This window comes from Cataglyphis hispanica, chromosome 4, assembly GCF_021464435.1.
Source record: "Cataglyphis hispanica isolate Lineage 1 chromosome 4, ULB_Chis1_1.0, whole genome shotgun sequence".
NCBI lineage: Eukaryota > Metazoa > Arthropoda > Insecta > Hymenoptera > Formicidae > Cataglyphis > Cataglyphis hispanica.
In genome coordinates this window covers 5,538,795-5,562,376 of record NC_065957.1, presented here as the reverse complement: position 1 = coordinate 5,562,376, position 23,582 = coordinate 5,538,795, and the positions used below count along the sequence as shown (strand labels likewise).

Here is a 23,582-nt window from a genome sequence, read left to right as displayed (position 1 = left end):
GAGACAATTTAGTTGGCAGAAAAACAAAAAGTAGGAAAACAAATAGATCATATCAATCACAATTCGACATATATGCGATGCGCATTTGTTTATTGTCTACTAATAGTACATTTGCGATTAGATAATATCTTTTTGAAATATTCGCGTATTATTATGCTACGTTTAACTAATTTTAATAAATACTTAGATATAATCAGCAATGAAGAGTTGAAGCAATTTTTTTAGTAATTATATTAATTATATATATATAATATTATATATATTTATTTTTTTAAGCCTTGTCAGTCGCAAATTGTATTTTTTTTATTTTTCTGACTTTAATGATATGTTACGTTTTAATTGTCGTTATGAAAATTTATTGTAAATTGTTCTGTGATACAACAAGAGTTTCAAAGTTATTTCAAATTAATCCAAAGACATAATTGACAAATAATTAAAATCAACGATCGGTATTTAATGTTAAATGTATTAATACATAATTAACAACATTAATAAAATTCACAATACGCAAATGTATTAATACATTTAAAATTATTACATATCGATAACGCTAAATATAATATCATTTCTATCCGCATTTTGCGAATTGTTACAGATTTATTAGAATATTACATGAATCAATAACAATAATGTATTAATAAAGAGCTTATCAACAAGAGTCTGCGTTTATATGTATATATACATATACAAGACAAATATAAATTTACCAAATTTGAAAAAAAATTAAAAACGGTTTTCTCACAACTAACTTGATTTACACATGTCCGGATTTATACAACGAATTATAAATTGGATCAAGAATCGATATTCTATGCTATAATTTTTCGAATACATAATTTGTTTGCGGAGATCGTAAAACGGTAGCATTATCGTTAATCAGCTGAAATGAACATTTTACGAGCGATTAATTTGCGAAAGAAAGTCCAAATACTGACGACAGCGAAGTACGGATAAATCAATTAAAAATGTAATAGCAATTAAAAATTTAATAGAATTTAATTCGGTGGAAAAAAACAAGCCAATCTCGTCGAAAAAAACAAGCCAATTATTGTAAGCAACTATTCATATCGTGAGTAATTTGCGGCGAGATAGATGATCAAGATTATCTCCTTCCTTCTGACGTTATCGCGCATCCATGGATCGTTCTCTTCGAGGTATTTATTGCCTCGTTTTCTCGCTTTCTCTCTAATTCCCATAGACGCTAGCTTCTAGTTTTCATCTTCTGCACGTTCTCTCAATCATCGTCGAAGGATGTCAAGTAAATGGAAAATTAACGCAAAGTTAAACAAAAACACGAACATAATTTTTTTTGCACAACGTTTAAAAAAATGACAATAAATTATATTAATATTTTTCTAACATTTTTTTTTTTTTTTGTTTCAATTTTACTCCATTCAAATAAATTTCGACGAAATAACGTATTAATTTATTAAATTCAACTTAATTTTTGCAATCATACTCATGATTTCAAAAATTGAAACATTTTGCAAAAATGATAGTCCATCATATTTAGACTATTAAATAATTTCTGACAAAATACGCGTCGTAATGCCGGTTTAATGATCTTATTATGATCAATTATCGAGCAATGAAATTATATTAATTTTATAAAAAAGTTTTGATTTTCCTTCTTATAAATAACGACTCATAAATTAGCACAAGCAGCACGATTTCTCACTATCGATAATATTCTTCAAGGATTACGTTAATCCGACCAAAACTTTGTGGATCGCAAAGTTTAGAATGATTAAAGAGAGAATTTTATTCGCCGAGAAAGAAAAGGATATTAAAACGAGTATTTATTACGTCGACAGTAGAAATGCATTAAATTATATCCAAGCACTCACATCTCACATTAATACGGTGGTAATATTTTATACGGATGTAATTACTTGTAACTGTCTTGGGGCTTGGATATTTTCCTAGACACACGTGACCGAAAATAGCAATTAAAAAAGCGCGGACCTACGCATCGTGCGTGCATCGGTCACTAATGACGTCGTTCCGCATTTACAGTTATCGCAGAGTAGTGCAAATGAAAAAGAGAAGAGAATGGAAAGTAATTTATTAATGTATGGCGCGTGCGAGCCGTATACGATCCGGCTAATTAATATATTTTCATGTCTTTTCTAATGATACTTCAGCGCATCTCGGAGTTGTATGTCCCGTGATTAATTTTGTAAAAGGATAGTTGTTCTCATGGAACTCTAATATTAATTTATATATAATTATTATAGATGTGTATCTCTTATGTGAGTAATATATATAATATTTTTTTTTATAATATTTATTTTTGTTTTCTATATTAATAATTATTCCCTAGCTTGATATAGATTGTTTAAATCATAAAAAGTAAATTTTTTCCAATTAAAATTTCATTATTTGGCAATTTTTCGCGACGCAAATCATAGTGACTTTTTAGATATATAATGAATGTACAACGAAAGCTTGAGTAACTCTCTTATCTCTTATTGTTAGTAACAGAGGAAGAGAGAAAGCGAAAGTGTCGATCGGCGTCGCCAAAGTTGCTCTTTCTCTTGCGCGGCGATGATCTCCCCAGTGACTCTAGTCGCTTTGGACCGAGAGCGCGAAGCTGTGCAAGAGACGCGGGGCACGCGGAGCACGATGGTACCCTCGTGCTCGGTTTTTCAAGCGTGCCTCGGAAGGGCAGGGAGCCTGATTGCGCGGGATTCTCGCTTTGAAGTGGCACCGCCGATGTTCTCGGGCCGTCTCCGCTCGTTACTGCTACGGGATGCGGCGCTCTCTTTCTTCTCTATCTCTCTCTCTCTCTCTTTCTCTCTTTCCCTTTCACCTTTTCTGCGACTCCCGATTGTACGCAAACTCGAATTCTAGATTGTAGTTTTCTGATTATACGATACGCATCTTATTGTTAGAACTCGCGAATTGATCTTTACAAATTCATTCACTTAGTGCAAAAGCCAACTAATCGATTAGTCTAGTAATTCAATTACTTTCTATAAAGACAATAAAAACTTCTTAAATTTTGTAAGGATATAATATATATAAATATATTACAAACATATATACTCTATTTTCTTTGATTTCTCTTAAATTATGTCCCAGAATTAGAAATTTAAAATAACATAAATAAATATTGCATTACGAAATATGTATATGCAACGTAGCTAAATATAAAAAAAATCAAACTATTAATTAGCGCCAGTACTTTTTAATTTCTCGCTCCATCATCATAGTCAGAAACAAATCAAAGTAGCCGGAGCTCTCTCTAATCTCTGATTCCATAGTATGCCTGGAGTACAGTCAAAATTCCTTATTTGTAGGGGATAAGTTCCACCAAAATTACGAATGTAGGATGATAAAATGAAAATATAGGAAATGCCAAGAAAATTAAAAAAAATGTTATATAATAAAACAGATAATTTTATTTCAAATTAACAATCAAACATGTACAAAGATCGTTTGAGAAAGTCTTATTCCTTCATCTAGGTTTTTAAACTTAGTGTCAATTTTTGTATTTAATGGAGTTATATAGAATAGAATTGAAATTTCGAATACGGAATTTTCTGATCGCGAATAAAAAAAATGGTTACATATTTTTACTCCGCAAATACCGAATAGTAAACCCGCGAATAAGGAGTTTTGACTATAATTAACAGGATATAAATCTTGACAGTTTTTATCATTCTTCGAATAAGAAACAATTAATTGTTGAAGCTGTATATTTGATTTTTGGCAAATTTTCATCAAATTACACGATTCTTAAGAGAAATATAACAATTAGAACTTCGAAAAGAAAAGAAAACATCAATAATTATGTAAAGATTTATTTATAAAACTTAAATATATATTTAAAAATTATAGCTATTTTTTAAGATTAAAATACTGCTATATTTTTTTCAAGAAACCGTTATATTTTTTTAAATATATTTATATTTTAAATATATTTATTATTTATATTTAAGTTTTGACAAATGTGTGAGTCTTTACACAATTATTTATATTTTCCTTTTATTTCGATATTAGATGCAAACTCTGCAACTCTAATTGTTAATTTTTCTTAAAAGTCGTGTTGATGAAAATTTGATAAAAATTGAATATACAGCGCGAGAGAGAACTTCAACAGTTAATTGTTAATTGTTAATTTTTTATCCCAAGAATGGTAAAAAGTGTTAAAATTTATATCTTATATCCTACTTCGCAGCAATACTTCGGGCATACATAGGACCAGAGATTAGAGAGCTGTGGCCACTATTAATAACAGACCTTTCTAAATTTAATTAGCTTATTCTAGCATAGTAATAATTTCGATTAGCGTAAAATGGAATATTGCAAGATGGCATAAATTATACATAAGAAAAATACCAAGAATAATAATTTATAAGATTACAAAATATATACATATATCTCTCGCGCGTGAAAAAACGAACGCGATTGTTTCTTGTTCATCTTTTCTTACAAATACTTTTTCATATCGCTCTCGAGGAAGATACGAAAATGCATCATCTTGCGCACATGCGCTTGTTTATTTAAACTTGTACAGGTATATATCCATACAGACTTATACAGATTTATATATATTCAACAGATCCATGCCGTATCGTGGAATCCGCGAGTGGCACTGTCGAGGGACGGCGCAAGAAGATAACGTGCCCTCCGAACATTTCGGATTCCAGTCGCACCGAAGAATAGACCCTCTTCCCTCTTCGTTTCTTCCTCTCCCGCGATTCCATCGTTTTCCTTTATCTCCCTCTTTCTCGCGATCTTTAGATTTCTTGACTCGTCGGATAATTATGTTCCCTGTCTTTATTCCCCGACTTCGACTCTCCATAAGCGTATCGATCTCGCCACTTCTTTCCTCGCGAATTCTTCTCTTCTCGTGGAAGAATTTCTACTTTGTGTTTTTTCTTGGAATGCCTATTCGATAATGCGCTTTTGTTGCAGTCATTAAAAAAAATCGAGATTCTCGAAAAATCTTTTCGCAGTCTAAGAAAATTGACGTTCGATTTTTCTGATAACAGAATTCCCCGATGATTAAAGTTTCAAATTATTTGCTACCTTTGTTTCATATTTTTAAACAAACGCGAATATACATTCACGCGAGAGAGGAGAACGGCCATTAATTGCGTGGTGGGAACTTGGCTCTGCGATTAGGCGCAATTGCGTTGAGGCACGAATTTTCAGATTCTCTAGAGAATGTTCATGTCTCATGACCAGCTCGGTGCGAGAACGGGCAATTACATCGGGGAACAATTACAGGTTGGCACATTCTCGCAGTCCGCCGTCGCGGTTTCTTCTGCACCCTGAGATTCCGATGACGAAGAACGCCTTACGAGGGCAGTTCCTTTCGCGATACGAATCAGCGAGAGATAGAAATGAGATGGTAAAAGAGAGAAAGAAAGAAAAAGGTGCGAGAGATTCTTTCGAATTAAATCCGAATACACTTTGAAATCTAATTTTATTTGTTTGCGTAAACTGTGAGAAAAAAAAAAGCATATTTATTTGAAAAAAAAAAACAGTCACTCTAGATTGAACAAATATCTAGTTAGAGATTAATAAAAAATTTTGTTCATTTCATCAGATATAAAGTACTAAGAAGATTGAAAGATATATTTCTTAAAAATACTTAAAATCTCTTTGAGACTCTTTTTAAAATTTTCAGTTACAATCATGTAATGATCAACGTAAATTCTCGAATCTCAGTTCATGTTCCGAATTTATATATTCTATTATTTTTTAAAACATCTTTTACGAGATTTATTTACAAATTATATTAATGAAGAGATGCAATAATTATTTCTTCGAGATCCGTCCAATTTTAATCAAGAACGCGTTTGAATTAATTAAAAGAAAAACAAGACAAAATGGCCTTTGGGAGTATCAAGGAACGCTTTCTCGCAGCGCAACAACAATTTATCTTAAGAAATTCTTGGTAAGATTGTAAACGTATACTACTACGATACCTTTACTGTCACGAATAATAACACTGCTTAAAGTTAACGATTATCACAGCGGACGTCTGTTTTTAAAGATTTATTTTTTACGATTGATTGAACTGATTATCAGCTCAGATAATCCTACACTATTTTCCTTCAACAAGCTGCTCTATTCATGCTAATTAATCCACCGAGAACTGCTTTAGATTAGAAGCATTTAAGTCTCGGAATCTCTGGTTATCATTTTTACAATTATATGTTAATAAATTTAAATATAGAGAGGAACTGCGTAATACATTAGAATGTAAATAATGTAGATAATTACAATGGAATTTCTAAAGCTTGAAATAATTAAATTGATTTCTCAAAATCGGAAATAAAAAAAAAGACTATAATATCCATAAGAGAAGCCTAATCAGATCTTAGTAATTAGACAACATATTAGTTATTATTATCACGGAGAGAAGATTTTACGATATCATTCAAGTACGAACGTAACATTCTTCGTACGCGATTCGTCGAAATAATTGCCGGGAGAAGCAACGCGCTACGCGAAAATCGCAGAATCTCTTAAATGCTTTACGACATTGGCGCACAAAGACACGCACATTTTACGGTATCAATCACGTACATATGTGTCGATATACGCATAAAGACGATTTTTCCAACAGCGCTTTACGACGCTATGTAATCCTTCTCTCCCCCTCTTCTCTCTTTCTCTCTCTTTCTCTTTCGTCTTGAGCTCGCCGGAAAAAAATCTGCTTACGAGCACGCGCAGACATTTAATATCTATCTACATCCCGTCCAATTATCCGTAATTAGTTTCCGCGATTATTCACGCTTCCTGTTATCCCGTTAATCCATCGCTCAAATATCGCCACTCATCCGTTCATCCAATCGATCGATCGATCTACGTGGACTGATATCGCGCAGGCATCTCGCGAGATAACACCAACCTTGAAGTACCGAAGCGACCTTCACGATCAGTGTGTAAATCACAAGGAATAAATGTGCGAGGCTTTTTAATGATTTCAAAATAAATTTCATATGATTTTTTTTTATTATTATCCCAGATATTGAGAAAAGAAAGAAAATTTTTTTTCAAAAAATTAAAATAAAATAAAAATGCGATTAATTATAGGTTTTCCGAGATTGATCGATAAGTGCTTAATTTGTAACTTTGCCTGATTAAATCTTCTTATCAGTTTTAACATATTTTTATGTGATTTTAAAATTATGGTCACACTTTATAAGCACTTGTAAAATGCCGCTACTAACAGTAAAGAGATTAAAATGATGAATGATTCGTAAAAAGATCAATTTGATTCCGTGCTACCAAGTTTGGCGATGTTAGTTGTACAGTAAGACATCGTTCGACGCAGCGTGATTAATTCCATGTGCTTTATTACACGGCTGTTCGCAAATTAATTTTACACTCAATGTAAGTCACTTGACACAGTTGCGTGGAGTCATGTTCGTTAAGATTGGTCAACTCATTGCAATGTAACCGATTCTGTTCTTTTTACTATGATATCATCTTCTATACAGAAGTAGAAAGGATCTTGTTAAATTCGATGATTTTCAATATATCTCGATTTTGCAAATCTTGCGTTAGAGAATCATTTCGTTTTTTTTTCCTGAGATGAACGGGAAATTTCATTTCAGAGTTAATCCGTGACGTTTCGCAAGATACAGATTTTTATCTTATTATTAATTTATATAAGGATGAATTTATTTTCTACATATAGTTTTAGAAAAAGAAAAATATATTGCTTGATGGTATCAAATCGTGTGTATCAATGACTTATATCGATTTATCACCGTGTCCACGTGGATCGCTGAAGTCGGGTCGGTTAGGTCGCGATCCGGGGGTCGCGGGGGTCACGCGTCTCGCCGGCGCGATGATTGGCGGAATGCTGCGCCGTTTTACGAGGCTTCGGGGACGAGAACGCAGGCGAAAAAAGAGAAAAACGAGCGTCGTGAGAGATGGTTGTCGGGGTGATCGGGGAGTCGACCGAGGGGCCTCGAGACGAGTCTCGAACGGGAAAGGAGGGGGAGGGGAGGGGAGGGGATGAGGAGAGGAAACGCGCGCGCCGCTGCAGTTATAATTTGATGCAACGCTATAAAGGGGATTACGCGCATAGATGGCTATAATTTTCGTGGAAAATAGCGTGGGATCTCTCTTTCCATTCCTCGCGCGAACGTCCTTATCCTTTCTCGCCTCTCCTCGCGTCTTCGTTTCGCGCGACGGCTCCTTCCCATCCTTCTCCGACTCGTACCTCGTCCTCCCCTCTTGTCGCTTATCTCGGATCTGCAATGATTTAACTCGAGAGAGAGAGAGAGAGAGAGAGAGAGAGATTCCGTTGTATCAATACCCTCGATAATCGTTCTATACATAGAGAATACACGTCGCGATTATATACATAATATACATATATCTGACTTTATACGGAATTCTGTCAAGAAAATTATTTGTCTTATCGACAAATGATACCAAAAATTCTTTGGTTTTTCGAGTGGTTGGTTTTAATGCGGTTTCTATATCTTTTTTTTTTTTTTTGCAAGTTAGGAAATCTTATACATATATTTAATCGTATATAAGAATAATCAAAGATGTTTTTTTTTTCATAATATATAATGTACGAAACATTGTAGTGCATCATGAGAAGACAGAGTGAGACTTAAAAGTATAAATATATATTTTTAATGCACTTATATTAAATATTGCAATAAAATTTAATATCCATTATATTGCTGTGGATGTGAGAAAGTAAAAAGATAAATGGAAATTTTTCAAAATCTTTGCTGGGTCTTCTTGTGATGTGGGATGAAGGAAAAATTCTGATTTATCCACGCCAAAACATCGGGCGCGCAACGTCAATTTTGCACGTCCATCGGTTTGCTACGGATATGATACCCGGGTCTCTCGGGTAATTCGTTATGATCGCTCGCTATTAAAATCCGTCCCAATTAAGGGCTCGGCGCGAAAGTGGCGAAAGCTGCGGGCGAAGGGTCACACACAAGGGTGGAGTGGTGGGACCGGGTCAGAACGATCCTACCATCAGCGTGGCTTATTTTCGGGGTCAAGCCATAAGCGACCTGGAAGCCGCACGCGGAAGGGGGCACGCGAGGCGTGGCGCATAAACAAACCGGCGCGGCGTTTCGCGAACACAACAAATCAAACCGACACCTCGCACCGCCGCTCGGTATAATCAGCTAATTCGCGATAACAACTTAATTCGGGCCTCCGTAGGGCCCCGATCAAACAAAGTGTAAACCACTTAATTTAGCTTAACGACCGGTGTGGTGGGTGCATCGCGCGGAGGGTGCGAGCGCCGCCTGCGCACACACGGTGCTGTTCGCCGATTGATCGCGGCCCCCTTCGATCGATTATCGGTCCCGTCGTTACACGACGGTAATGATCATTGTCCCGCACATGTGCGCCCCGAGCCCAAAATTCGTCTCGTATCACGGGCGTCTCGCGAATTTGGGCTTGATGATTTTATACTGCACAGCAAAACATGAATTTTTTTAATTGACAGCTGATAAAATAACAACATACAAATATAACGTAATATTAATAAGACAATTTTTTAACTGTATAATTATTTTATTATGTTTCTATTTAATTATTAAAATTTAATTGAATATTACCTATGATGAATAAATAGTGAAAACAATTTAAGAATTAACTGTATACAATAAGAACTTGCTGTATATAAATATAACATTGTAGCGATAACACTTGTTTAGGAGGCAAAGAAAATACGTAACGTTATAAAAGGCCACGTTTACCTACCTTCATCGTGCTTCTTCTGCTTGCTTACAAGAGCTAGCCACTCGTGATATATGACTCGGCGAACCCGGACGTATTTTCTGCGAGTATTACGAGCGTCAACAGTCTGATGTACTGCAACCCCTCAGTGCTATTGCGTGCGGAATTCTTTTCACTGGCGAGAAGAGTAGCTTCCATCACGAAAACAACATCTCTAAGAAGGAAAAGACAAATTTTTCACGCGTTTTTTCTACAATATTTTTAATTCAATGTATATACGTACAATTTTTGGAGAAGCCGATTATTATTTGTGTATAATTTATTATACGTGGCCGCGCGAATAATATTTTATCGTATTATTTTTACTTTATAACACATATAATGATTTATTAATGAACAAGCCTATGAGCTTGCTATTTAAATAGTTGCTTCACGCCGAAATACATTGTGATTAAATTTAATCTTCATCATAGATTACATATCCATCGCTGAATAGTCTTCAATGTTAACTTTCATCGCCAGACCTGACTTTTCGAAGATAAATGTATATGAGACATTAGATTAAGAGACGCGAATACGCTTCTCTTTTTTCTTATTCTAATACGAATAAATCGAATTCTGACGGCGTTAAAAACCGACGAAACAGCGATGAAGCGAGCAAGGCTGCAAGGCCGTTGCCCCGACAATGATTTCGCGGGATTGCCGGGCATTAATTAACGCACGGTAGAAATAAAGTGATAACAGTACCTACGTCAGACAATGATTCATGTTTCTAGCATTGCATCCCCGCCCTGCTACACGCTGGATGAGTTATATGTAGTCGCGCAGGGAGGATGACGAGGGGAAAAGAAAGAAAGAACCGGCCGACGATGTAATTATTAACGACGATCATTAAGGCTTTATTGCGAAAAAAGACAGAGGAGCCGTTCGATAAATTTGCGACAATGTTTCGAAATCAGAAAATAAATGAAGAGCTTATATAAACTCATTTATTATTATCTATTTTTTTTTTAATTTGCGACAATCTATCAAAATTAGAAATAAACACGAAGAGCTTATATGAATTCATATTATTATCTAAATTCTACATAAATATTCGACATAAAAATATTGTTAAAAATGCGAATTTTTCCATATTCTTATATTATGATAATGACCTCGACTTTACTTGATATTCCTCGAATAAAAGATATTTTAGTATAGTCTTTATACTTATGATATTTAAAAAATGCGTATTCTATTCGATTCCTATCGAAGGATTAGCAATGGAAATCTCGTTAAAGATGTAAAGACTATTCTTGTCCCAGTGACTTTTCACTGATTACTTTCGTAATTATCTCTTCGGCCGACATTATCACGCGCAACGTACAACTATTATTTGAAAATAAGTACAAGATGTATTTTGTATACACAAAAGACCACACGGCTTTCCCGTTCACGCATCAGCAACATTCCATTTGTTAATTTTCCTCCGTATGTAAAATCGATTAAGGGTATGTCCTGCTCGGTGATTTGCGACGAAAGACAGTGTAAGGTCGGCGTACTCAACTGACGGATTAACTATTGCGATAACTCCATAATTTATTTCGACGCAGATGCGCTGTATCTTGTCCGAAACAAGATATATTTTCCTCATATCCCTTTTTCCCCTCTCTCTCTCTCTCTCTCTTTCTTTTTCTCTCTCTCATACTTTTCGTTTATTTGCTGCACTTTCTGCATTAGCTTGTCATATTTTCGCAGTTTTATTCCTAAAAGAAAAGACGCACAAAGGTACTTGATTGTTTGTACAATGAAAGCTCGGAGAAGTTGTTCAACAATTTTTTGATAATAATTCTACAATAATACACGCGTTTACGAAGAACTTATCGAATAAAATATCGATATATATTAATGAGGATCTTGTAAAGGCTTGCCTGCATTTATTAACGGCTCATTCTTCTAAACGCACTTTATTTTATCCCCTCGAGCAATGAAACTTCCAAGTCGAACAAATGCTTAATTTTTAAAGATGAAAAAGAAGAGAATAAGAATAAAATATAATAAGTATATAAAAAAGATATGAAAGAATGAGTGTAATAAAATAATAAAAACAGTAAAAAATTGATTCAGGAGATATGATTTTTAAAATAAATTACATACAATAATCTCTAACAGAGAGAATATGGAGAGTATGATGAAGGTAACTCGAGAGGCTCTATTCAGAAGCATCGCCAAACTACTCACTCAAGAGATCATGCATGTCGAATGACGTTGCGAAAAGCGAGCGTCCCGTTATTTGCCAATAATTATTTAGATAAGTCGAGCTGTCATGCTTTCTGCCTGTTAAAGGATATACATAAAATATATGGGCAATTAAGGATAGTTCGAAGGGTGATTAGGGCAACGGCTCAAATGATTCTCACAGATTATGGATAGGCTGTGTGTGCGTGCGCGATGCAAAGGTAATCGCACAACTGATATCCGCGCGACCGTTATTGTCAAAGATGCCGTTACGTCTTTCGTTTCCGAACAAAACCCTATAAATTATCCCTCCCGTAATCTTCGTCAAAAAATGTAATTTCATCGAAACGTCATTCGAGAGATTTGATAATATGCGTTTCATACAAGATTAGTTTTACGCGAGACGTTACATAATAGAACTGACAATGAGTCAACACAACAATTCTTTCGTGTAATAGCTTCCGTAATTAGTACGCATATAATATAGCAATCACTTTAATAGCTTTAGAATAAACATAATGGTAACAATTATTTAGTCACAGAATAATTGTAGAATTATGAAATGTTTACAAAAACTTAAAAATTCCAAGTTTAAGTTTTGATAATGTATTTTAAAGATATTATAGTCTTTTCTTAAAAAAAATTTTGATTTTAATTTGTTATAATCGTATTATATAAATCTCTTATACGTCAAAAGCAAAAAAGACATCTTCGAATTCGCCATTCAAGAGAGAGACTTATCTTTGAATTATATTTATATCAATAACTAACGCGAGAAATTGCTGGCTCTACTAATTATATTGTCACATTGCGGCGCGAAAAAACCTACAGCATATCCAGTTATAATAACTCATTAATACTCGTTCACATCCACGTGTGGTTTGTTGGCGGGTTTAACCGCGATGCCCCGCTGGGGATGGCTTCCTCGGTTTCACGCGGATAAGCCACGCGCGATTAAGAGTATTTACGATCGTTATACAACGTAACTCGGCAATATTTGTTCGGCGATGCTTGTCCGCGTGTAAATCCACCGACATAGAAGTGGTCGCTTAATTCAGGATCGGAGTAGAAATGCTCGAGTTAAAGTCCGACCATTCCGTCGATTTAAATCAGTTTGAGCCAATTATTTTTATATAAATGTGATAATGACAATCGTGAGATATTATTTTTCGGAAAAAGTTAAATACAATGTGTTAATGAAAGTGAATAATAATAAGTCATATTAACTTTTGATCAAAGCAAATTAAATGTAAAAAATTGAGTATATGAAGAGGAAAATTATGTAATTTTCTCTTCTTATTTAATGTAACTTTAATTAAATAATTTTTGTCGAAAGCAGATTTTATGATTTCTATGATTTTATTAGATCCTCGCCGGTCTTGATACGATTAATAACGATGACTGTTATTGTCAAAGCGCGAGCCACCGCGGAATGGACGAAGAGACGCATATGACTTGAATAATTTAATCCTGCAACCGGCTGCGGAGCAGCGTGAAATCAGATTTAGCGTCGCGTCGCGAGGAACACACGCATCGCGCGCGCGTTTTATTCGCGATTATTCTCCAACATTCGCGGCGAAACGAATTGCTCGGTAAACTAATTCGCGTGTGCGGTGGTCCTGAATTTCTTTGCTACACTCGAGCAAAGAGTAAGAGAGATGGAGACAAAAAAACGGAATAATAAGAAAACTGCTACAGTAGATTTTATAAACTCAAAGAGGATTTTCGCGCGCGTATACATATGTATTTAATCGTGTCTTTCCATTCAGGGTATTAATTCACAATGAGCATTATTATGGAAATATTTGAAAATCATCTAAAATCGAGCGCGAGGTTTAATTTGATACAACGCTTCTTATCTTCGCGCACAATATTAGTAATATCAATCTTATCATATACATACAACCTAACGAGAGACACAACTTTCCGGACGAGCTTTCCCCACTTTAAATAACATTCGCGATCGCCATGGCGCTTATGTGGATTCTATATGTGTATCTAGTGTGGATATCAAAACCCATAAATTGTAGTTAGATCGCAGCATAGACACGTGCTCTCATGTACGCACTCTATTCGTAATATAACGCCCATTCGTAGCACGCGAAGACCTCTAATCATATCGTTCGCGCTCGACGATCGCCGAGCAGCCAGGCGGAATTAATTCTCTATCTTTGGAAGAGCGTTCGTCACCTCGACCGCACGCTTGGCTGCCTACTGCGTTCACTGGTCCTTAAACAAACAAAATGTAATATCGCGAGCGCCGAAAGAGAAGAGGCTCGAGAGGGGCGAGGCGAGAGACGGGATGAGAAGAGACGGCGAATGAAATGTGTCGGGAATTATGGCAGATCCGTGTGCCGTGTGTATCGTGAATTATCTCAGAAACCGTGACGACGGCCCGCCAAATACAAGGAGGACGAAACCGCACGCGGGACGCGTGACGAGACCGAAAAAGGAACGACGAGACGTGAGAGCTCGATGACGATGGATCCCGCGATCGAAAGAAAGACGAAATAGAAGAAGGTGAAGAAGAAAAAGGGAAAGGAAAAGAGAGAGGCCGAAGGAGATCACGAAAAAAGAAAGAGATTTCTCTTAGTCGCCCTTCGTTCAGGGTGTCGAGTGATACTGCCATATTATTATCCCCTTTTAATGCCGGAGGCAATTCTAGTGCCGGGGCGAAGAGCAGTGAGAGATGCCCGGGATGAAAGGAAGAAACGTGCTCGTTGAAATAAGATAGACAACGGCAGCGATGAGGAGTGGGAAGGGAAGGGGAGGACGGAGGCCGCAGAAAGCTGTCAGAAAAATGAAAACGAGCGAGATGCACATTGGCAATCGCGAGATCCCTTTCAACGATTGCACGATCGACGCCAGTATTTCTCTCTATTCACCTTGTCGTCGCGCCATCCTTTCTCCCTGGCCTTTTTTCATTGGCGAGCTTTGAACGCAGCCTCTAATTTGTGCGCAATCTCAAAAAATTGAATTACTCTAGCATTTATTATAAATTCAGATGAGAGTATCCATTGTCAGCAGCGTCTGCGAATGTGCGGAGCGGGAGAAGAGGAGGGAGGAAAGAAAGACGGGCCGAGGGGAAGACGTTTACGCGGCTCTTAGGTGATGAACGAACCCCAAATCTCGAGACCCGTTGTCGTGATTTGCCGCTTAAGATAGTAGGATGTGTATGTGTGTGTGTATAAAGCCCCGAACAATTTCTAACAGAGCCTTTTGTAGGTATTGATTCGTTCCTATAATTATACAAAGTTACTGCAGGAGCTACAATAGTAACGTCATTCTCGAGTCTCGTCGCGATGTCGTGATTAAGCGTTTGTGATTGCAGGATGAAAAATTAAGATCACGGAAGAATAGTCATAAATATGCACTATATTTGCTTTAAATTGTATATATATATATATATATATATATATATATATATATATATATACAATGTACTAATATAATTGGCTTGCGTTTCTATTATCGAACCAAGTTGTGATGAACAATAGATGATAAAAGACATCTCTCCAAATCTCATAAAGTTTTAAAGCCGATGTAATCGAAAGGTTCATCCAGACAATACAAAATATTTATAATAAATATTCATAAATATTTCTTACTATTTATTTTTTAAAATATTATATAAATATTTTATACATATTTTATATACATTTATACATATTTTATACACAAGAGAAAAAAATCATAAAAATTTTATTTGATATTATACTAAAATATATAGACTAAATATTTTATATAGTTATGATATGTAAAAAATAAATATTTATAGTAATATTTTGTAATTATATCTCAATATTTTTATGATATTTAAAAATAATTGATAAATCTTTATTTGTTTAATTAAAAAAAAAATATTTATAAAATATTTATAAAATATTCAAATAATTATAAATATTTTGTACATATTTTAAATATTGTGTGCTGTCTGGGCAATGCATATTTTAAACTTTACGACAGAAATTATAAAGCATACATGTATGTTTCGCGATGATTAGATTTTTTGGAAATAGTAAAGAGAGAAAAGAAACAAGAAAATGAAAGATATTAAAGATAATAAAGAATGAGAGATTCGCTCATAATATCGAACCGAAACTTATCCGCGGAAACCGATCCGGACTTGACTTGATGTACGATCCGCTCGGAAATGGCTGTCGTCGGGAGGCCGCGTCCCGATAAATCTTCCGGCTTTTTAACCGCGGATGGACTTGTCGTTCGCGTATAAACGCATCGTTTTCATCAATATTTATGTCGCGAGGGAGGTCGGGGATGGGACCAATTGGGCCAGCTCCGGCGAGACTGGGACGTCGTCGTCTTCGCCGTCGTGGGCAACTTCACCAGAGTCTCACCAAGTCTCGGCGACTCGCGGCTCCGATAATAAAGATATCCATTATGCTCGCTCGTAGCTTTTTCTCCGCGCGGAACGAGCGTTCTGTGTGTTTTGCCGGGTCTTCGTGTCTCTTCCCGGGATGTTTGTACATATGTGCGTGTATGTGTCTGTTGTCTGCCACCGCCATTCGTTCCAGCTTCCGTCGTGCAAGCGCGGTTCGCGATTTACGCACGTCGACGACCTCGCCCGAGAAGATGATTAAAATGCAATTGATGCGACGGAAGGAACGTAATTACAGAAGGACGAGGAAATCACGGGTGGAACAGGAAATCACATCTTAAAACTTATCTGTTGTTAAAATAAAAAGAAAAATCTAAAAATTATAGTTAAAGATAAAATTTTATTTCATTCGTAGCAGACTTTATAACATCAGATTTTTTCACAATTTTATATTTTTAGATAAAATTGAAAAAATTCTGTTTGTTATAATGCTACAAAATTACAAATACATAAATTCTCTTTTTTTAAATCATTGTATCATGTGTTATATATAAATTAGGAAAATCAAGCGTAAACTAGGTAAATGATAATTTGAACATCATTATGTTAATGCGACATAAAGATCTGGCAATGTGTTTGTTTGCTGCATTTTGTATCTACATTTTACTAAATTATCTTTAGTAGGTAGCATTTAGTAGCGCGCATTTGATGTTTTCATGCACTTAATCCATTAAGTATTATCGTGACCATACGGTTATTACAGCAAGCGTTACTGTCGATACATAATTTTCATTCTGGTGGTCTTAATCATAAAAAAAAAATTATATATAAATATATATTTTAAATTACTTCTCAATGATAATCTCATCTGTAATGATTTACTAGAAAACGTTTTGCCAGCCATTCAACGTGGCATTAATGTCGGTCAACATAATAGGTCAACCCCTTCTTTGACTATACAATCATGTTGTTCATTGTCCAGAAAAATATATGCGCAACCTGAGCGCGTATATAATATGTATAAATCCTGAGAAAATTGCATGGTTTGTACGAGACGAACTGTGGCACTTTTGCGATAATAAAACGTATCATTGTAATACGCACAATATATCGATAATTGGCGATTGCTACCGAAAGATCTAAATTGATTGTTAGTGTACATAGCCTTTTGTTTCCACCATTAATAATTTACGTTTCAATCCTAAATGATATAATATTATTAAAGAACTAATAACGTTTTGTAAGACAAATTTCATATATCGCGGACATTGCTAAATGTAATACCATCAATGTGAGACGTTAACAATTTTTAATATAATCTAAAACATATAATATAATAATTAAATAAATTAATATAATATAATATAAATAATTAATATAATATAATATATTAATATATTATGTTAATATATATTATATACTCTTTATATTATAATAATATAATTATTAATAATTTTTCTAAATTAATTTTGACAACAATTGCATGAAATCTAAATATGTAATTTGATCTCTCTCTCTCTCTCTCTCTCTCTCTCTCTCTTTCTTCAGTTTAATTTATTTTTAGTTTTATTTCTTAGTGTCGTTTATAACATAATAAGTTTCCATATTGTCTGATATATTTTGTAAATATATAAAAATTGTCTATATTAGTCATAAAAGTGTTAATTTTTTCGAGGACATATATACACGGATAATTATATCACAAATTATTAGAGCTCTCGATATAAAATTACGCGTAGCTAAAGATGCTGCAATAATGACTTTAATTTTATTTAATACATCGATTAATTCAATATGCCGCGTGATCTTCTTGCTATTTGGCTGTTAGGATGTTAGGCTTAGGAAAGACCGGTTCGGACGCGTGGCATACACCAAAACTCATCGCCTCGCGCACGAGAATTATTTAGGGTCTTAATCCTCTTAATTTAATAGCGTGACAAGAGCAAGAAGAATATTTCGATGGAAAACGGGGCGGCGTGAGCTGAATGAAGACCATGAAGATTAAGGAGGGGTATCATTGATGCCGATTACGATGTTGCCGAGATCGCCTCGGCCGGGAATGTTTTCTTACGACCGAGTCCCGCGCAGACTCCTTTATTGGATTTAGTCCCCTAATGATTTTTGTCAAATGATCGCGAGAAAAAAAAGAAAACCGGATCGCGACATTTCTGCATTCGCTGATCGAACTCTGCCTTTGATAATTATCATTCAAATTTTCCATAATTATCGTTCAATCATATATTTGAATTATTCAAATTGAAGAGAATTGTATAAATTAACGCGCGCTATCTGATGACATTTTAGCCGTCACCTTGAAAATCATGTCAAAATGGATGTAATTAAGTCTTATTTGTTTTCTTGAATACGATGTGCGAATCAAACAGGAACTAGACAGGGAATAAACTGATTATTTAAATACTGTAACTTTTAAGAAAATACGTGCGAAAGTATCTGATTTTTACATCTAGAATAGCTTATTTAATTTATTAACATTTATACATAATATATATATATATATATATATATATATATATATATATATATATAATCTTTCCACGATTTATCGATGTATCTCATCTCCGCGGGACGTTTCTTTGTGTCGCGACGAGATAAACGTCTTCGCTCTTTTGGTGACGGGACGAATTACGTCCCAAACGGTTCGATATACTTACATAGCGTACGCGAATGTCCCCGTTCACTGTATATCTTTCCTTATTGTCTCAAGTCATTCGTTTGCGGGCCGATTGACAGTTTTTGCTCCTTCCTCCTCCCTTTTCCCCATCTCCTCCTGGACGTGCCTGGATTGCCCTGTTCCCGGTACTACGTGCTCCGATAATTAAGACGTTTCCATTTGGAGTTGACGTGCGCGCGCGCGCCTCGCGGTAATCTGGATATATGCGTGTTTCGACGACGGCGATCGGAAAAAAGCTAATCATTATGCATCACGCCGGCAATTAATGGTGTATGATCGAGAGTCATGTTCCTGGAAGGAACGCAGATCGAACGGGCAAAAAGTGCGAATACACACAGACACATACGTGTGCGTGCATTTTGTGTAATTTATCGATATCGAAGATGAATCGGAGAATCGATGACCATTTTTAGATGTCCTCCGCGTATTTATTAAGCACCCGCGTAATTGGGCACAAAGGATGCTGACTGACGCAAGCTTCTGTTAAATCAGCTCTTGACATAAATCTTTCGGGGAAGATAGTTTCCCAGTAAACAGCATTTGTTGCAGCAATATAACATGGAAATAACAAATAATATAACACAAGTTATTTATATGTTATGTAACTGCAATATATCATGAGTATAACAATGAAATATTACAATGAAATATATATATTCTTATGTTATGGTTTTGGTCCTTATCAAGTGAACTAAAATAATATTATAAATAATGATAGTCACGTTACAGAAATGAAATAAACGGAATTATGTACCTGCGTTATAGTTAAAAAGTAGAAAGAGAAAAATCGAAATGTCAAACTGACATTGTGTCAACTACTATGTTTGGGATACTGAGAACGACTAAACGACCTTTATCTATCGTATATGTTGTTTAAATTTTCTGTGTCTTTTTGAAAGTTAATAGTGTTGTCAAATTTTTTAATAAAAAACATTTCAGCTATTTCTCTCTTTCTTACATGTTTTTCAGTATACAGAATATCAGGTTTAGTCGTTTTCAGTATCCCAAACATAGTGGTTGACACAATGTCAGTTTGACATTTCGATTTTTCTCTTTCTACTTTTTAACTATAACGCAGGTACATAATTCCGTTTATTTCATTTCTGTAACGTGACTATCATTATTTATAATATTATTTTAGTTTACTTGATAAGGACCAAAACCCTAACATAAGAATATATATATATATATATATTTCATATATATTTCATTGTAATATTTCATTGTTATACTCATGATATATTGCAGTTATATAACATACAAATAATTTGTGTTATATTATTTGTTATTTCCATGTTATATTGCTGCAACAAATGCTGTTTACTGGGAAGCGAGTTGCAGAACATTAAAGTTGACAGCGCACAACTAAAATCCGTTGAAAGCTTATCAAAAACGTCAACCCTTATAAAAAAGTATTAGAATAGAACTACATCTCTACAATATAATTTCACATATTTTCTTTTACAGTGCAGCCAATGGAACAAATCGAACCATCGACGACACCGCACTCTGTACGTCATTTTTGATTTTAAGCTGTAGCTCGAAGTTCTGTTTTCTGTTGTTGAGTTCGCTTTCTAGTCTCATCGTCTCAGCAATGATGAAAAACGTGCATGGAACATGGAAAAGCAGTGCTCGACATGCAGTTGAATTTTGGATAAAATTGCATAATTAATTCGACGAGTATTACATTTACTCATAATTTATATTATCATGTGACATAAGAACAAAAATGATGAATGCATCGAACGTGTTGCTTAAGAATATTGCGAAAATGCACGATTCCAAAGTATCATCTATATTGCCATCTTGAATCAGCTGTCAAGCAGACGATACACAGGTATATAGAACATATTTCGACTGATAGGCTCTAGTATCTAATTATCATAATTCTGTATTGATAATTTAAAAATAAGACAATTATTAAAATTCACCTTTTTTTTTCTTTTTTTCTTTTTTTTATAAATACTTGATATTCTTTTATATATTGTTTGAAAGATATATATGTAAATGTCATAAATGTGTGTGTGTATGGAAGTCATTATATTATAATTGCAAGAATAATTGTTTGTAGCATGATTGTAAATATTATTGCTATATAATTCCAGCTTTTAGTACATCGTCTGATCTTTAGAGAGACATGGAAATATCTGAAGATAATGTACAAGTAAGAAACCAGCCAACAGACTTGATCACAGTATACAGTAGTAAACGGAAGAACAATGACTCTGATACGGATCTTAATGAAGTCGAGATAGTTACGGCAGCACAGCATTTTTGTGCTATTGAAATCAAAGAAACCAATAATCATCATGTAATCAATGAGAAAGCGATTGATAAAGACCAGATTGAAGTGAATGAATCAAGTACTTCAGATTCTCCTTTAGGAAATGTACAAAATAGTGAGAGCAATGTCATTACTAATGTATTAACAGATTCAATTTACTTAGATACCTTGGATTCCGATTCCATAAATATTGAGTTCCAGAAACAATCAAATGCAACAGAAGTTTTTATTCGGAATGATGAACAATCGACTAATTATAATGTATCTACAGTGACGATACCGAACGAATTCTTGGATGGTCTTAATATCAATATAAAAAAAGAAGATGATGAAGATCATGGGACCTTATATACAGCAGAATGGTTATGCGATGGTAATGACGATGCAAGCATACGATTAAGAGTTTTGAAAGACACTAAACAGAATATACAAGTCCCCGTTAATATTGACTCATTGACTGACGTAATCACAGTAGCAAAACGTAAAAATCAATTAACAGACGGCAAAGATACCTTAGAAAAAACTAAAATATCCAGAAGATCAAAAAAACATGTCAGAATAAAACCCACTGTGCATCAAGATTATAAAGAAAGATTGAGGAAAAAAGCCGAATGTATGAGAGAAAAACGGAAGAAGCTGTATGAACAAGAAAGTGAGGAACAGCGTTTGCAAAGATTGGCAAGAGAAGCGGCAAAAAGACGCGAGATGAGAATGTATTACGAGACACCGGAGCAACGAAGGAAAAGACTCGATGCTGAAGCAGCGCGAAAAAGGGAATATAGAATGTATAACGAAACACCAGAAGATAGGAGAAAGAGATTAGATCGCGAGGCCGAGAGAAGAAGAATCAAGAGATTATCATTATATGCGAGCGAAACACCAGAACAAAGAAGGGAAAGACTTAACAAAGAATCGGCAAAGAGACGAGAGGCCCGATTGAATCAATATGCTAAAGAGACAGAAGAGGAGAGGAAGGAGAGATTGCAAAGGGACGCTCTGAGGGCTAGGGAAATGAGATTCACAAGATCCGCTATTGAGACGGAAGAGGAGCGTAGGCAAAGGTTAGTAAAGGATGCCTTTAGAAAGAGGGAGGTAAGGATGCATGGGGGCCATTCGGTGAACAATAATTTTACGGAACTCCGAACCGTTCGCAATTTTCAAGAATTGAACGATGTGCAGATAAGGGACAATCCTGAAAATCAATTGGATGGCCATTACCTGAGCAACTGGATGATGTGGTTTCAAAATACATTGACACAACCAATTCACAGTGGAGAACAGAATGTAGAACCACAAGCACAGCATAATAGATAGAACTTATGTTTTCTGCTATGGATGTACTTTCAGGATTTTTGTACATAAACGTTACTGATAACAGCGACCAATCTGAATGTGCTTTACTTATATGCTTGCTATACAATTTACAGATTTGGAGCGAATTGTTAAAATTGCAATAACAGAATTACCGTTATGCCAATGTAATATTTCTGACATGTACAAGATTTATGTTAACAATAGCAAATTAAATTCGCGTTTTAGAGAAAATAGCTATTTTATAATATTTATAAATGCCGAGTGCAAGTATAGTTATGCTGTTTTCAATATGAAAAAAAAAATATAACTTATTTATATTATATTAAAAAGAATATGACGTTAGATTAAAGAAATAGATAAATCAGAGAATAGAAACTGAACATTCTCTTAGCGTTTGCATAATGCGATAATTATTTGAATATCTTAACCTATTCTGGTTGTAAAAGAGGTGAGAAATGCATCAAGAAGTAATAGTGTTACTCTTTGATGTTAAATGTGTAAATAAACTTCATTGACATGTTAATATAATAAAAGAATAGGAATTATATATTGCGAAGAACAAGAGAAGTAATTCTTGCCTTTCATTCAATGTTCAACAAACAAATGCTCAGACTGAAATATATTTGATATACATATGGCATTTTTTTTTTTTAACATAAGTGAATGATTCTGGTGAAAGTTTGACTATCTCTTGTGCTATTTGTACAGTTAGATATTACTATATATACCTCTTTCTACAGTTCCTTTGTAATGAATAATAAATTGTGTTATAACATATAGATATTACATATATCACCTATTTTTTATGAACACACTTATTAAAAAAATTATTATATATATTATAAATTTTATATATATTATAAAATTATGATATTGATCTATGATGAAATATCCATCTCACACACAATATGTACATTTTTATATACTACAACTATTGTAATTATTATTTTTATAAATTATACATTATTTTATATTTTAATATATTACAATTATTATATGTATATATATATATATATATATATATATATATATATATATATATATAT

At 34.5% G+C, this 23,582-nt stretch overlaps 2 protein-coding genes across 6 annotated transcripts in view; one reads left to right on the top strand and one right to left on the bottom strand.

The window, feature by feature from the left end:
- Positions 1-22,767, top strand: part of LOC126848560 (uncharacterized protein C05D11.13-like) — a 36,771-nt gene extending 14,004 nt beyond the window's left edge. For 2 of the 4 annotated variants that reach the window (XM_050589534.1, XM_050589536.1), the window contains exons 2-3: positions 20,406-20,775; positions 21,044-22,767. In XM_050589534.1, coding sequence (XP_050445491.1) covers positions 21,076-22,536 — 1,461 coding nt within the window. In that variant the 5' untranslated portion in view covers positions 20,406-20,775; positions 21,044-21,075 and the 3' untranslated portion in view covers positions 22,537-22,767. Of the gene's footprint in view, positions 1-19,917; positions 20,017-20,405; positions 20,776-21,043 lie in introns of those variants that run through there. The other 2 variants (XM_050589538.1, XM_050589535.1) reach the window with 2 other exon arrangements.
- The window catches only part of LOC126848556 (uncharacterized), a 70,187-nt gene that overhangs the window by 34,129 nt on the left and 12,476 nt on the right, over positions 1-23,582 (bottom strand). The gene's annotated exons all lie outside the window — the stretch shown is intronic.